Consider the following 15,274-nt stretch of genomic DNA (forward strand, 5'->3'; position numbering starts at 1 on the left):
ATTGTAATTTTTGTCGTTATGTGTTCAGAGCACTGCGACAAAATGTTATGACTCATTAATAAACATTTAACTCAATCCCCAGAAGCCGGTTCCACTTAGCAATATGCAATTTGGTAAACGTCCATCAAAAGTAAAAGTACAAAAAAAAAAAAAGCTCGAGTGTTTCTATAAGTTGGGTTTGAACTGCGACCAAATTTGAATCATAATCAACCAAAGTGCCGGTGGAGCACGGCGGTGAAGTTTGCCGACTTGGAATGAGGCGCAAAACACATATTGAGTTTTTGCCGTGCGTTTATTCCCGCGTCACGCAAAGAGAACACGCAAAATGAAGTCGAGACAACGACGACGACAAAAATGCTGAGCGAGTGTGTGTCGCCTTCTCCTGGACTGAAACGAAGCCAGATGGTTTATTTATTCCGTGAGCAGGTCTACTGCCCGGGGCCCTTTGCGGCGTCAAACATCTTCATGCGGCCCTCCATGCCCGACATGGCCTCCACGTTCTTCCTCCAGTCGCTCACCTCCGCCGTCTTCTCCTGCAGAAGAAGAAGAAGAAGAAGACAGTCAGCTTTGGAAACGTTCCGAGTCCGCGCTCAGTATGCTGCGCTACCGACCTTCTCCGTGTCTTCCTTCTTGACCGACTTGAGGTTGGCTCGCAGGTCCAGGGACACTTTGTGCTTGGAGCCCAGCAGCGAACGCAGGATGGCGTCAGCCGAGACTCTCACCCGCCGAAGGTTGGGTCGCTTGAACTTTCCTCGTAGGTCCAGAACCTTGATGTTCAGGTCTTTGATCTAAACCAGACAACACAAGAACAGTTTCCCATCGGGCGACTTTGGACTTCCTTCTTGTTGTTTTTACCTCTCGGGCGTTGTGCATGACTTTTGCCTCGATGTCGTAGCGTTCCTCATCCACCACGTCGATTTTGGAGTGTAGCTCTTCACAAAGTTTCTACATAGACATGAACAAGCTCACATCACTGCCTGGGTTTCATCAGACTTTAGTCCAGGTCAAGCCCGGAGGACTTAGTCATCTTTTGAAGGCATCCAACGTGCTGGCAGGAAAATTCATGGCGATCCAGATTGTGCTCTTTTGTTGTTTGCTGTATTTAATCTTGCTGAGATGATTTTTCGAGGATTCACTTTGCAAAATTCACTTCCTGAATCCAGTTCCACTGAGGACCGTGAGATTTGGTCGACACGTCGATCATTGCTGGACAGACAAACGTCTCAAGAAGCCAGGAACTCTGTTTTCGATTGAACGAAGGCATTTAAGTATCATTTTGACCATTGGACGAGTTTAAGTTGCTCGTAAATTTAATAGATTTGCTACGTGACGTGGGTGGTGGCAAATTGCCGAATACTGAAATGTTTCCCTGCGGCACAGTGAAGCAGCTGGTTAGTCCGTCCCGTGTGGAGTTTGCACATTCTCCCAGTGCCTGTGTGGGTCTTCTCCAGGCACTCCGGTTTCCTCCCACATCTCAAAAACATGCAACATTAATTGGGGATTGCCCGTAGATGTGCTCGTGAGAGCGACTTTTCTCTGTCTCCATGTGTCCTACGATTGGCCAGAAACCAGTTGAGAGTGTACCAAACCTCCTGCCCGATGACAGCTGGGATTGGCTCCAGCACTCCCTACGAACCTTGTGTAGCCATACTTGAAAACACACAAGAAGTCTGCCTTTTCACTTTCCAGGGGGTCAGTCAATGTCAAACTCTTTCTGGAGATTTGATCTGATTGTGGGGATTTTTTTTTTTTTTTTGGGGGGGGGGGTCTTCCGTGAAATTCAACCCCCAAAGCCACTTTCGCAGACCATCCATGGCATTTGGAAGACAATTCCATCATGAGTAGATGGACAAAAAAAAAAAAAAGACTCAAGAACTCAGACCTCAAAAGACACGGGATGTCTTCCATTTTGGTTTGAAGAGGACGTTTCCAGGATTCCTTCAAAATGGAACTCGTCTGGGAGATTTGATCAGAATGCTCCCAAACGTGAGCCAGAAATACTACGCAGATTTGTTCCGGAAGAGTCCCAGGAAGTTGTCACCCTTGTGTGGGCGGAACATGGATCCAAAGTTTGATGACTTGTGGTCAAACACAGAACTCGAACAACGCCATTGCAAAATTCAGCCCTTCGAGACGGTGTCAATAACTAACACGGAACTTGCCAGACGCGTCTAACACCAGAAGAAAAGCCCAATGCCGCGAAAGTAACATCTGCCATTTTGTGTCAATGCGGCGATTTTAGGGTCCCTTTGGCCTTTTCCGGGATTGCGTCAAAATGGAACTAACCCTCGATTTTGTCAGATTGCTTTTAAACGAGATGGGCGATTTGCGTTTTGGTAATTTCTGTCACTGCGGCCGGCAAAGTTTCTCTCTTTGCACTCTTTCACTTCGTCAGGTGCAATTTTCTTCTTACTTCTGTGATGAGCAGAGGAAGAAAACAGTCTTGAGAACATGTTAAATATTTTGAGTTTGTCCATTTCCGAGATCTCGTCTGTTTCTCTTTGCCGAGCCAATGGAAAAGCGAGATTTTGCCACTGGGACGGATCAAATCTCCAAGCGGCGTCGCGTACCTGCAGCTCCTCTGAGCTCATTGAGTTGATGTTTAAGACGGGCGCTTTTTCCTCCAGGTACTTCGCCTTCTGCTCCTCCTTCTCGGCCAGCTCTCGCTCCAGATCCTCTTTGGCTTTGGCCACCATCAAGCTCTACCGCACAACAACAAACGTTTGATTTCCGTCACGTTGGCGCGTTCGGGCAAAAGCTCACCTTCAGCATGAGCTTGCGAGAAGCTGAGATTTTCGATTTCCTCTGCGGGGAACAAGGAGACGCGAGTGATTACGTGGGCGTGCGTGGACATACGTGAACGCGGTGTTTTGAAAGCCTCACCTCGGGCCTGCAATGGAAGCATTGGAAACACACGACAGGGTTAAGTGTCATCACGCCGATTGTGTTTCCTAATCACGCGCTCAAAATAAACTCCGATGAGAGACGACGAGCAGCGCACTTACATTTTCTCGGGCATCTTGGCTGTCTGGCTTGACCCTGAAAGACAAAAATAACACCTTTTGGGGGGGCCCCCAAGGGATCTTAATACTCTTTCCACTCCAGAAACATTCCACCGCATTGACGGCTGTCTGGCCTTTCCCAGAATGGAAGCGCGCTTCTCGCTGGGGATTTATTGAATTATACACGGGCGGAACTTATCGTACGTATGTTACATTTTATTTGATTTTTAATACATATGCTTAACCCGCATTAGGATGTCTTAGTTGTAAAAGTGAGACACCACGGGTGGTACACAACCTGTTGGTCGTGCGTGTTGCATTCTTGCCTTTAGCCAAAAAACAGCCAAGTGATGGCGGACATGACAGAACAACATGGCAGCCGTTACGGGCAATGCAGAACAATAGTCGTCCTTCTGAAATTACTTTTATTCCCGGTATATTCAAAAAAATCGCATCGACGAAGTAACATAACACGCACATCACTCAAACGTTATGCTATAGATTAAATTCCAAAGTAACTTTTTAAATAATCCCACACTCCATTGTCGCAATGTTACTAAAACAATCAAAAATGTTCTTTACATTATTCCTAAAATGTCCAATTACACCGCTCAAACGTCGCGTAAATGACGGTTTCAAGCGCGGTGAAGCGTTTACGTACCTCGGTGGGAAGATGAAGTGAGACAAAGTGATGCGAGGAAGACGAGGGCAGGGGGATTTTTATCCCGCGCCCGCCTTTGGCCCTCCTCTTGCGCAACTGGAATACGCATACGTGCGCGCGCATACACATCCATCATTATTGACAATGATTGAAAGGTGCTAAATACATTTGGTCAAAACAACTAGATATCATTTCAGTTAAAGTTATGACTTAAAAAAAAAAAAAAAAAAAGAGACCCATTTTTGGCCAACTGGGAAGCAGTAAGAAAAAGGATTTGACATCTAAAATCAGCGCCAATAACTTGGTTAATCCTCATCCTATTTTCAGATTTATTAGACTCTTTATTATTATTTATTTGACTCTCCGAAGATGCGCACAAAAAAAACAAATGAAGCGTAACTGGTTAATAACAGCAGAAATTGTTGGAATACTCAGTAATGAATAAATGTTGCAGTTAAGAGGCATTCAGCAGTGAGTCCCTTGAGTCAAACGATTCCAAATGTCGCACAGTTTTGTGTTTCAAGTTCCTGCTTGCATCATCAGTGAATGGGAAAATAAAAATGGTTTTATACTTTCAGTGTAAATAATAACTAATAATTAACACTATTCCTCTCCCATAGGGAATATGGAAAACAGATGGAAACGTAAAATGTGAGTTTATAGAACAAATGCATAAGTAAAAATTTTAAACAGGAGAAATAAAAAAAAGAAATAATAAATTAAGAGCTGGAAAATGCAAATTCAAATGCTATATTATTTCATAAATGAAAAAAACCCCACATGAATATAACATAAATTCAAAATTCCATTTAACATATTAATATTACACTATAATTTTTTCCAAAAGAAACGACTCAATCATGGTACTTAATATAATTTCATTTATATTTAATTTGAATACAAATGTTTTTAATCCAATCAGGACTTTTAAATCATTTTTACGCCACATACAGCTGTGAGGTGTATTGGTATAAATACATAACGGAACTTGTTATTGATATCTTGTTGAGGTATCCCTAATAATCCATACTGTACATATATTTACAGTACACGTATGCCATCTATGTATAGTATATATGGCAGGCAGCACGCCCTATTACTAGATCATCAATAAATGATATTAAACATTTACTGTTTAAATATGTACATTGCCAATTCCTCCGTCTTCCGCAAAATGAGAAACTGAGATAAAACACACAATTTCCATCTGAAATCAAACATGAGCAACACAAATGTGGATGCTGGATATTTATTTTGCGTGTCACCAAGATAAGGTCTGGCATGCGAGGTCCAAAACCAACGTCACCATCTATCGGGTCCAAATATGTGGCTGCTGACCTGGTTTTGTTTGCTTTTCTTGCGCTCTCGCACACAAGCTGCCAGTGAAGATGAGCGGCGAGATGGTAGCAGATTTGCAAACATTCTCAGACAAAAAGATGATATGATGAGAATACGGAAAGACATAACGTTGCAAAAGTCATCAGGGCAAATCGACTTTTTGGAAATAAAAAAAATGGCATCTTGTGAGGAAAGCAGGAATTCATAATGACTAGAAATCCGATATTAGATTCTTACAAAGTGAGAATTGGCCTATTTTGTCACTACATCTTTTTTCAATCAGTGTTTTGTTTTTATTTTTATTTTTTGTCAATTTCCCCCTCACAATAATGACCTTCTTATTCATATCATGATTATTTTGCTCTAGAGTACTACATTTTTTTTGCCCCAAAAATAGTATGACTGTTGTCATTTGTATTATGACTTTAAAAATGGTTTCTTTTCATGTTAAGACTCTCAAAAGACTACAATTTTTTTCAATTGGATTTGAAATATTATTTTTTCCCCCTCTTCGAAATATAATTTTTTTTTCCCCACCAATTTTTGGGGGGAACATTGGTACTTTATTGATACATTTTTCATTTCTGTGAAGCATGGCCTCATTTAACGTTTCACAACCAATTTGATTACCTGTTTTTTTTCTGAATTAAATTTAAAAACAAACAAAAACCCAAGCACGACTTCATAATTTTTGTGAACATTTGAAAACTATCGGCAAGCGTTGTTTGTTTTCAGTGTAGCTAGAGCAGCGTGATGAATGTCACAACAAAACGGAGATGGCTTGACGCTTCGGGTTTCACTGGGAGTGAGCCAGAGCTCCCGCACCCTGACCAAAACCGAATCCTTTGGGGCCGAAGTTCTTGGCGTAGCAACCTGCGAATGCAAGGAGGAGCGCGTCAAATCCTTATTTCACACATCCAAGGCTGCCCCAAGAAATATGTATAATGCCAAGTTGGCTCATTTGAGAACGATGCGTATTTAAAAAAAAAAAAAGACACGGAAGCGTGTTGCGGCCAAACATTAAACTTTGGCAGACTTTTTTTTTTTTTTCTAATATGCATTGTTCTTAAATGAGTCCAATGCGTATTTAAAAAAAGAAAATAAACAGTCTGTCACGGAGAAGTTTACTGAAGTTCAATGTGTAGCCGCAACACGCTTCATGTACGGAGGAGCCGACTGCCCCCCTCCCCCTCCCCCAATCATAATGAATCCAAGTTTGTGTAAAACCAGGGGTCATTTATTGAAATATTGGCATTTGTATTGCAAAAATCTGAGTGGCTCCATCGCTATGTGGGATTTATTCTTGATTGAGAACAGATCCAGCAACGAAGTATTTGTAAGCGTCCAGACTTTTCTACGCTTTCAAACGCTTCCGTGTAAATCTCGACGACCTACTCACCAGATCCACGTGTAGATCCAGTTGTCCAAGACTTGGTTTACTATCACCTTCTAAATGTTTAGCGGTAGCAAACGAAACTCTGAGCGTTGTGCTATAAGACATATTTTTGTGTCGTCGCTAACTGACTTAGCATTAAAGAATGGTTTGTTTGACCGGCACTTCCGGCCAGTGACGTGATCTGATGACGTATGTGCACAAGCTCTATACTCCCGGCGATAATATTTTTGATGGATTTAACCTTTGACCTGGTCCCAGAGTTGCCGTCGGTATGGGGGGGGAATACATGTTGCTTCTCAATATTATATTTTGCTGTCAAACACTAATTCATATGAGCCTTTTTTTAAAGCATCGCTATCCAGTTTCAGCTGGCCGCCAGGACACTTGTGCAAAACTATCTCAAGTAGCGCTAGCGCACCTTTACAGAAGATCTCGCCGTCTCTGTCAGCCACGGTGGTGGACTCCAGTCCTTTGCCGCAGTTAGCGCAACGGAAGCATCCTTTGTGCCACGACTGAGAAAATATATATAGTTTTTTAACAACAAATACTAATTGAAATACTAATTCAGACAATAATTCAGTTTCCTCACATTACCGCCGCCGATAACCTTCTCGGCCGCGTAGACGGTATTGCCACAGCGTGGACATACATCGGCGGCGCCGGCTTTCTTGGCGAACTTGGAGGCGTTGGGGTTATTGGTAGGATGATGCGGTGCTTCTCTGTTGAGGAAAATACGACGAGTATTGTCAAAAAAAAAAAAAAAAAAAATTGGGAGTTTTTTCCTCATATTTCAGCTTCATCGTCTTGAAACCATGGAACCAAGGTTGCAATTGAATGCTGCAAAAAAATGGACATGTGGCTTTCTTGTTCTTACACTGGAGGCTTAATTCCAAGCCCCTCTCCTGTGTCCACGCTGAGGGTCCCCGCTCCCCCGCCGTAGCCGTAGCCTTTTGGCCCGTACTTCTTCCCGTAGCACGACTTGCAGTAGATCTCGTCCACGTGGACGGCCACCGTTGTGCTGTCCAAGTTCTTCTTGCAGACCACTTCCAACGAGAGGGGAAATTTAAACCTCTTCGTCACTCTGTACGTACACTGCAGGTCTGATTGCTGATTACCAATTCAATCCATATATTGTTGACACATGAATCAATCAGTGTGCGAATCAATCAGTATGCACAAAAGTTTACCCCTCCCCCGTTCTAATGTCAGCATTTGGGATATACTGTAAAAGACGAGACCGAGATAAAGCATTTAAAAACTTTCTGGGCCTTTACTGTGACCTAAAACGTGAACAATTCAGTTGTGTTTTTAAAAATCCTTTAGTGAAGTAAAACTTAAACAGAGACAGTTATTGCAAAAGTGTGCACACCCCCGGGGATGTGCATGTGTTGAGAATGATTCAATCAGATTTAATTTCAATGGGCATCAGTACAAAACTGTTAAATGGTACTGTCGATCCATCCATTTTCTGAGCCGCTTATCCTCACAAAGGTGGTGGGATTGCTGGCACCTGTCCCAGGTGTCATGGGGCTGGAAGCGGGGTACACCCTGAACTGGTTGCCAGCCAACCGCAGTTTAAAGGGTAGTGATGAACCCCAAATGAAGTTCAGCTGTTCTAGTAGACTTTCTACTTGATTTGATCAGCTCCCACTGATGTCATTGAAATGTACTATTGTATAGTATCCGTATGAGATGTTATGAAGTGGCACTTAGTATGAGTATAGTTACACGTTTCACAAAAAAAAAAAAATATATATATATATATATATTCACATTTGTGAGGGGAATTTTTTACCATTGACTCTTTAATATTACATTTTTTTTTCTCAAAACATTGTCCCTTTTTCATGCAGGAAGACTTTCCCATCTGACATTATCATTACAACCTTTTATCTCGTAATATTGCAACTTTCTTGTAACAAATAATTCGGTGTAAAAAAAAAAAAAAAAAAATGGTTTCTTGGACTTGTATTCCATCACTCTGGCATTAACAAGTTTGATCCCATCTCTTGAATCAATCACACCGAGGGGCAATTTAAAGTGTCCAATTAATGTTGCATGTTTTTTGGGATATGGGAGGAAACCGTATTGCCCGGAGAAAACCCACACAGGCACGGGGAGAACGTGCAAACTCCACACATACTGCAGGGCCGTGATCGAACCTGCGTCCTCACAACTGTGAAGCCAACGCTTTCCAGCTGATCCACCGTGCCGCCCCAAAACCTCATCATGATTTGGGAAAAGGCCGGATTTCAATTTGAATGATGGCTTCCATTCCGTTTTTGTCTCATCAGCTGCCTCAAAAAGATCCCAAATTGTGCCACAATGTGACTTGTGATGATGCATGCAGTGTAAATCCAGCTAAAATCCCGCAACGGGCTCATGGCATTAAAAAAAAAAAAAAAAACCCACACCATCTGTGTGTCTTAGATAAACACTCTGCTCGAGGGTGAGTGTGTGCACCTTCCTCTTCCATAAAAGGCCAATTTTGTCACATGTTTCCCCGCACGTCCTTATAAGGACTCCGAAGTGTCAACACAAACATTCGCTTGGCGAAATCCCCCACATTCCACGGCAACACTTTGACGGGCGATCATCTCGCAGGAGACGGACTTACTGCACAGGAAGCAGGATTTATGCCAGCTCTTGCCTTCGCACTGCACTTCCTCCGCGAAGTAGACCGTCTTCTGGCAGCAGCCGCACTTGTTCCCGCCCCCGAAAGGCATCCTGCGAACATGCCCGATGCGTTAAACCGTCAGTCCAACTTTACCTTTAAAAGGAAATGATTTGGTTTTGGGGGGAGCTGAACGGTGGGAACACGCTCCAGAGTTCATCCTGGCGCAATCGTCAGTCATCGACTTGATGGTCCTGCGTAAACAGGACATTCCTTGGCGGTAACATCAGCTCAAGATCAACTTTTCCGGACTTTAAAGAAACGTAGCGTTAAAATCCACTTTTTCTTTTGCGAGACGTCGCTAATTTAGCTTCCAACTCGGGCCTCCGTCTTAAACCTAGCCTAAAACCAGGCTTGAATCGACATGACAACTTTGCTTTTAAGAATAAAAACATAAATAAATAAAAGGAGGGAAGTTGAGGACGGCTCCTACCTGCCTGTACGAAGTCTCTCTGTGGCCTCACGTCTACTGAAGATGTCCGCGAGCTGTGATGAAGAGCAAAGTGCGAAAGGATAACAGGAGACTCTGTTGCTCAATGGGAGGAGTTAGAGGACTGTGTGTGTGTGCGTGAGTGTTTTATGTTATTTATAATTTTTTTTTTTTTTTTCCCAAAAGGCCACATCATGGAATGGAATGAAGCGCGTGATGATGATGTCACCTCAAAGCGCTAGCATTGCGATTACTCAGGGCGCGGGCTGCGTTATCGATCCATTTTCTGCCACTTTTCCGGGTCGGGTCGCGGGGGAAGTAATTTCAGGAGGGATACCCAGACTTCCCTTTCCCCAGCCGCTTCTTCCAGCTCTTCCGGAGGGATCCCGAGGCGTTCCCAAGCCAGCAGAGAGTCATGGTCTCTCCGGCGTGTCACCCTCTTTCTAAGGGAAATTCCTCCACCCTGCGCAGGAAACTCATTTCATCCGCTTGTACCCGGGATCTGGTTCTTTCGGTCCCGACCCAAAGCTCGTGCTCACAGGTGAGGGTCGGAACGTAGACCGACTGGTAAATAGAGGGCTTCGCCTTTCGACTTCGCTCCGTCTTCATCACAACGGACCGATACAAAGTCCGCGTCATTGCAGACGCTGCACTGGTTCGTCAGTCGATCTCCCGCTCTGTTCTTCCCTCACTCGTGAGCAGGACCCCAAGTTACTTGAACTCCTCCACTTTGGGAAGGATCGGGCTGCATTATTATTGATTAACTGTGATATTTGTGTGTTTATCGAAATAATTCCAGCTGGACACGCATGTCTCGTATGTGCGTGACAGCACAACAATAACAACCGTGGATTATTGTGGCACACTCGGAGTATTGTTAGCATTTTTCTGTCGGGCTGATCACGCCCCCGCTAACATTTAAAGGAGACATGTTCTCCTGTTTCTACTATTTTTCACCAGTCACCACATATCTTAATAACATTTGTACAAAACAAGATTTAGTCCAAAAAAGAAAAGAAACACAAAGATCACGTATTGTGGTATGCAGCACAGCGAGTATTTTAGGCCCTGCCCGTCTTGTGTCATGGAACCAGCCCTCCTCAGCCCAATGGCAGATCTGAAGTTTAATTACCATGGCGACCACAAGCAGAGCCTGGGAGTTACGACGAAAGACTTTACTTGCGCCGGAGTCAAACGTGTGACAAAAAGCGAGGACCAGTCAAGACAATCAAAGCATTTTAACTCATGGATGCAGCAGTTCATATGCTACACTGTGTGTATGTGGCACAGACCCATTTGACGTTTGCTCTCAGAAGTTTTTGTTGTCAAAACATGGTGACTTTTGGGGTGTAACTTAAATGCTTTCATAATATTTTTTGATGCTTTTATCTCAACTATTGTAATGGTCTTCTGACCGGGCTCCCCAAAAAGAGCATTAAACAGCCGTAGCTCGTTCACAATGCTGCAGCTTGCGTCGTGACCAGAACAAAGCGCTCCAATTCTCAAGTCTTTACACTTGCTTCCAATCAGCTTTAGAATAATTTGAAAGTTCTGCTACTGGTCTATAAATCACGAAATGGTTCAGGTCCTGAAAACATGAAAGAAATGCTTATGGAATGCAAACCCAGTAGGGCTCTGAGATCGACTGAATCAGGTCTCATAATGGAGTCCAAAGCAAACATGGTGAAGCAGAATTTAGCTACTATGCAAGAAGTCAGCCCCAAGTGTGAATGTTTTGCAGTCCAGGTTTAAAACTTGTTTTTTTTGTCATGCATTTTTAGAATATTTCCACTTCTCAGTGATATTTCTTGCACTAAAAGCTGTTTTTTCAAAACTTATTTATGCATTTTAATGCTTTTAATCATGGAAATTACCTTGTGTTTTGAAATGTGCTGTACAAATAAATTTGCTTTGCGTAATATGAAGAAGTTTTCTTTCCAAACACTTTGTCTTGATATTGTTTTTCAGCTCCTAACATTACAGATATTCTCGAATATGACGTTTTCTCTTGTGACATTACATTTTTCACAAAAAAATGTTTTAGTCTAATCACAACTTTGACTTTTCTTTAAAACAAAACAGTATAGTACTCCTTGACATTATTTTTCTTCTTGTAACATGACTTTTCCTGTAGACACCAACTTTCTCGCGAGTAACTTTTCTCGGCACATTTTGACTTTTCTTGAAGCTGTTCCAATATTTCTTTTAAAATCTAGATTTTTCTTGTTGCAACATTACTCCCCCCCCCCTTTAAATTCAAGGTTGTTGTTTTTTTGGGAGCACTTTTTTTCCTCGTAAATTCACTGTCAATGTCACAAGTATTATTTTCCTTCTCATATCATTCTGACTTTTTTCATTTTACATTCCGACTTTATTGAAAAAGTTTTCCCTGACCTTTACGACTTTCTCGCTCATAACAAAGCTGTTTGTCTTCTAAGATTTTCAATATTTTCTTAAAAAAATCTACTATATTTCTCCATATCAATGATTTTTCTCGTGGTAGTATTATCCATCCATCCATTTTCTTCACCGCTTATCCTCGCGAGGGTCGCGGAGAGTGCCGGAGCCTATCCCAGCTGTCGACGGGCAGGAGGCGGGGTTACACCCTGAATTGGTTGCCAACCAATCGCAGGGCACATGGAGACAGAGAACAGTCGCACTCACAATCACACCTAGGGGCAATTTAGAGTGTCCAATTAATGTTGCATGTTTTTTGGAATGTGGGAGGAAACCGGAGTGCCCACCTGGAGAAAACCCACGCAGGCACGGGATTAACATTCAAACTCCACACAGGCGGGTTCGGGATTGAACCCAGGACCTCAGAACTGTGAGGCCAACGCTTTACCAGCTGATCCACCGTACCGCGTGGTAGTATTAGTTTACGACTTTTATCTCTCCTAATATTTCCCCCCCCCTCTTGGAACATTTGTTGTTCAACACTTGTTCTCAAAAAATGACATTTACTCTGAAAACATAACTTTTCCTTGGGGAACTACGGAACCTGGTATTCAGACTCCAACCGTCACTCGAAGGTGGCTCCGGATCTTGGCCCAACTTAGCTGAAGTTTGTTGTGGGTTTTTTTTTTTCACGAAAATTATTTTTTTTACTTTTTTACTAAACCACAAATAGGCAGATGCTGGATTTTTTTTTTTTTTTAAGGTTGTGTCTATTTATTTACATTCTTGAAAGTGACCCCCACCCCCTCCCCGTCCCCCAACATGTCCCCTTATTTTGCAGTTAAAGCAGGTTCCTCACTTCAGGGAAGACTTTCTGCGAGACGCGTCTTTCTCCCTCTCGCTTCAAGCATCACGCGAAGAGACAGCGGCCGAGTCCAGACGTCTATTTATAGCCAGCCTTTCGGACAGCGCTCATCCCCGCGTCGGCGCTGCGCGCACATGTGCGCCGTCTCGGAGGCGCAAACCGGAGAGAGAAAGACCGAGTGATGGGATTTATCCGGAGGACGACGACGGGAGTCGAGGCGCGATAAGAGGATGTGGCGGTCGGCAGTTTCTCTCCTCCTCGGAACTTGACGAAAAGATACGACACGACGAAGGGAGCAAGAAGTGAGTTTGATGCCGTGACTGCTTAGCTTTTTTTTTTTTTTTTTTTTTTAAATTATGGACGCGTTTGCATATTTAATGTTCAACAGTTCTATGCGGTAGTTAACAATGCATGATACGGAGCCAGGCTTTTTGGGTGTTGGTAAAAATAGACAACCACTTAAGCATCTTTTCGTGATTCCTAATGAAGCGATTGACGCTCAAATGACTGATGATTTCACTATTATTAGCATCTATCCAGTGTCTCTAGCGCTTGTCCTCACAAGGGTTGCAGGTACTCTGTCAGTTGATAGAGGTGGTGCACGCACCGGACTGGTCGCCAGATAGAAAATACTGATAATAAAGAAACCTTCACACCTGTAGATAGATTAGCTACAGAATTCAAGAGGCTGACTTGGATGTTTTTGGAAGGCAGGAGGAAGCCAGAGTGCTTGGATTCTTAACATCCTTCTATTTTCTTTGCCGCTTATCCTCACGAGGGTCGCGGGGAGTGCTGCAGCCTGTCTCAGTTGTCAACGGGCAGGAGCCGCGGGGTGCACCCCAAATTGGTTGCCAGCCAATCGCAGGGCGCATGGAGACAAACAGCCGCACTCACACTCACACCTAGGGGCAATTTAGAGTGTCCAATTAATGTCGCTTGTTTTTTGGGATGTGGGAGGAAACCGGAGTGCCCACCCGGAGAAAAAACATGCAGGCACGGGGAGGGTCCAGGATTGAACCCGGGATCTCAGAACTGTGAGGTCAAAGCTTTCCAGCTGCGCCACCTTGCCGCCTTTTTCATGATAAATATTTCAATTAGATTTATTTTTCATTTAGTTTCTATTTATGAATGTACTATTGACATTTATTTTAGTCAGTGACAATTGTACATCACATAATATTCATAATGGATAAACAGCAAGAAAAAAATTCAAAACATTAAGCTTAATAAGCTTGTGCATTTTTTTCATTTTTTTTTTTTTTTTAATGATGAGTTCCCTCTACATGGGGGGTCAGAGACCTGGTGCCCTCAAGGACCACATGAGGCCGCCCATGGCCTGTTTTCAAAATTGCTAACCAGTCGAGGATACAATAGAATACAAAGCACCTTTGACAGGGCGCCTCCCTGTTTTGAGCACGTTGAGTCGGCTTGCCAAGTTGTAGTGACATGCAACTTCCAGCGGGCGTCAGTAGAGGACACCTGTGAGCAGAGTGTGTGACACACCCTGCCCGCGTGTGTGTGTGTGTGTGTGTGTGTGTGTGTGTGTGCGCGCGCGGGTGGATGAGTGCACTCCTCATTAGCCGAAGTAGGACGTGCACACGTCAGAGTGCGACATGTACAATTCCCAATTAGATGATAACGATAACGAAGCGCTGTCATCATCTTGCACCTGCCGAGATTCTCTATCTGAGCAGCAGCATCGCTTATGACTTTACAAGGAAGGGATGTAATATGACTGATAGGGATTGGGATGCGTCAAGGTTGTTGAACTGTGTGCTGCAGTCATTGTTCTGCATAATGGTGCACTATAATCCTTACTTATTGCTTGACAGCGAGTCAATAGAAAGATGTAAGGTTGGCGCAACGGTCTGCCCACAAGAGACGATTTTCTCCACCGAGCAAGACGCAAAGGCGCCGTGTCCGCACCAGCGTCGGCCTAGCGGCTAATGCTAAATGCGGTTGTGATCCATTTGGCTTCAAAACATTGTATTACTTTCCAACTCCGACACATGAATAATTATGGTTGGCCTCTGATTGTTGAATTTTGGAAATATGTTTCCCCATGATGCACTAGCAGTAAATCTAACCATGACCTAAATTTTCATTTATTTTTTAATTTTTCTCACAAATGTGATGGATGTTCGGGATGGTCATCTCATTACGTATGCGTCGCCCACGTTTCCCGCGGCGCAGGAGCCAATCGTGTTGCAGCGGCCCGTGTCCTGGCTGGAAACTATGTGGGGAATACTAATAACGCTGTATTTATCATATACATTAGCGAGCTAGCATAAGAGTTATTCAACAAAAGCAGCAGATCCCAATCATCTGAAATCAACTCAAGTCTTTTAAATGTATTTTTTCATTTTACAATGGTAAAAACGAGTTAATTTCTCTTAGCTATCGTGAAAAACAAAACAATGAAACATAGTCAACCTCTATTATTATTATTATTATGAGGCAGTATAGAGGTTGTGCACCTACGTCACCGAGGTCACGTGACAGGCCATATTG

General features: G+C 43.3%; 2 protein-coding genes across 3 annotated transcripts; both read right to left on the bottom strand.

The window, feature by feature from the left end:
* Positions 1-289: 289 nt before the first annotated feature.
* LOC133506905 (troponin I, slow skeletal muscle-like) lies at positions 290-3,871 on the bottom strand. Of its 2 annotated transcripts, XM_061831266.1 has the most exons (7): positions 3,664-3,682; positions 2,884-3,059; positions 2,764-2,805; positions 2,571-2,702; positions 856-945; positions 612-788; positions 290-533 (listed from the first exon to the last, which is right to left on the bottom strand). In XM_061831266.1, exons 2-7 carry the CDS (start codon positions 2,932-2,934, stop codon positions 429-431), a joined length of 597 nt encoding a protein of 198 aa, XP_061687250.1. In that variant the 5' UTR covers positions 2,935-3,059; positions 3,664-3,682; the 3' UTR covers positions 290-428. The 2 variants fall into 2 exon arrangements, with proteins under 2 accessions (XP_061687250.1, XP_061687249.1); XM_061831265.1 differs by having other exon boundaries at positions 2,884-3,871.
* A 1,027-nt stretch (positions 3,872-4,898) lies between these two features.
* On the bottom strand, positions 4,899-9,663 carry csrp1b (cysteine and glycine-rich protein 1b). The gene is made up of 6 exons (XM_061831268.1): positions 9,505-9,663; positions 9,015-9,124; positions 7,272-7,440; positions 6,987-7,116; positions 6,816-6,909; positions 4,899-5,874 (listed from the first exon to the last, which is right to left on the bottom strand). Exons 2-6 carry the CDS (start codon positions 9,121-9,123, stop codon positions 5,798-5,800), a joined length of 579 nt encoding a protein of 192 aa, XP_061687252.1. The 5' UTR covers position 9,124; positions 9,505-9,663; the 3' UTR covers positions 4,899-5,797.
* Between the last annotated feature and the right edge of the window lie 5,611 nt (positions 9,664-15,274).

The sequence above is a fragment of the Syngnathoides biaculeatus genome, chromosome 10, assembly GCF_019802595.1.
Source record: "Syngnathoides biaculeatus isolate LvHL_M chromosome 10, ASM1980259v1, whole genome shotgun sequence".
Taxonomy (NCBI): domain Eukaryota; kingdom Metazoa; phylum Chordata; class Actinopteri; order Syngnathiformes; family Syngnathidae; genus Syngnathoides; species Syngnathoides biaculeatus.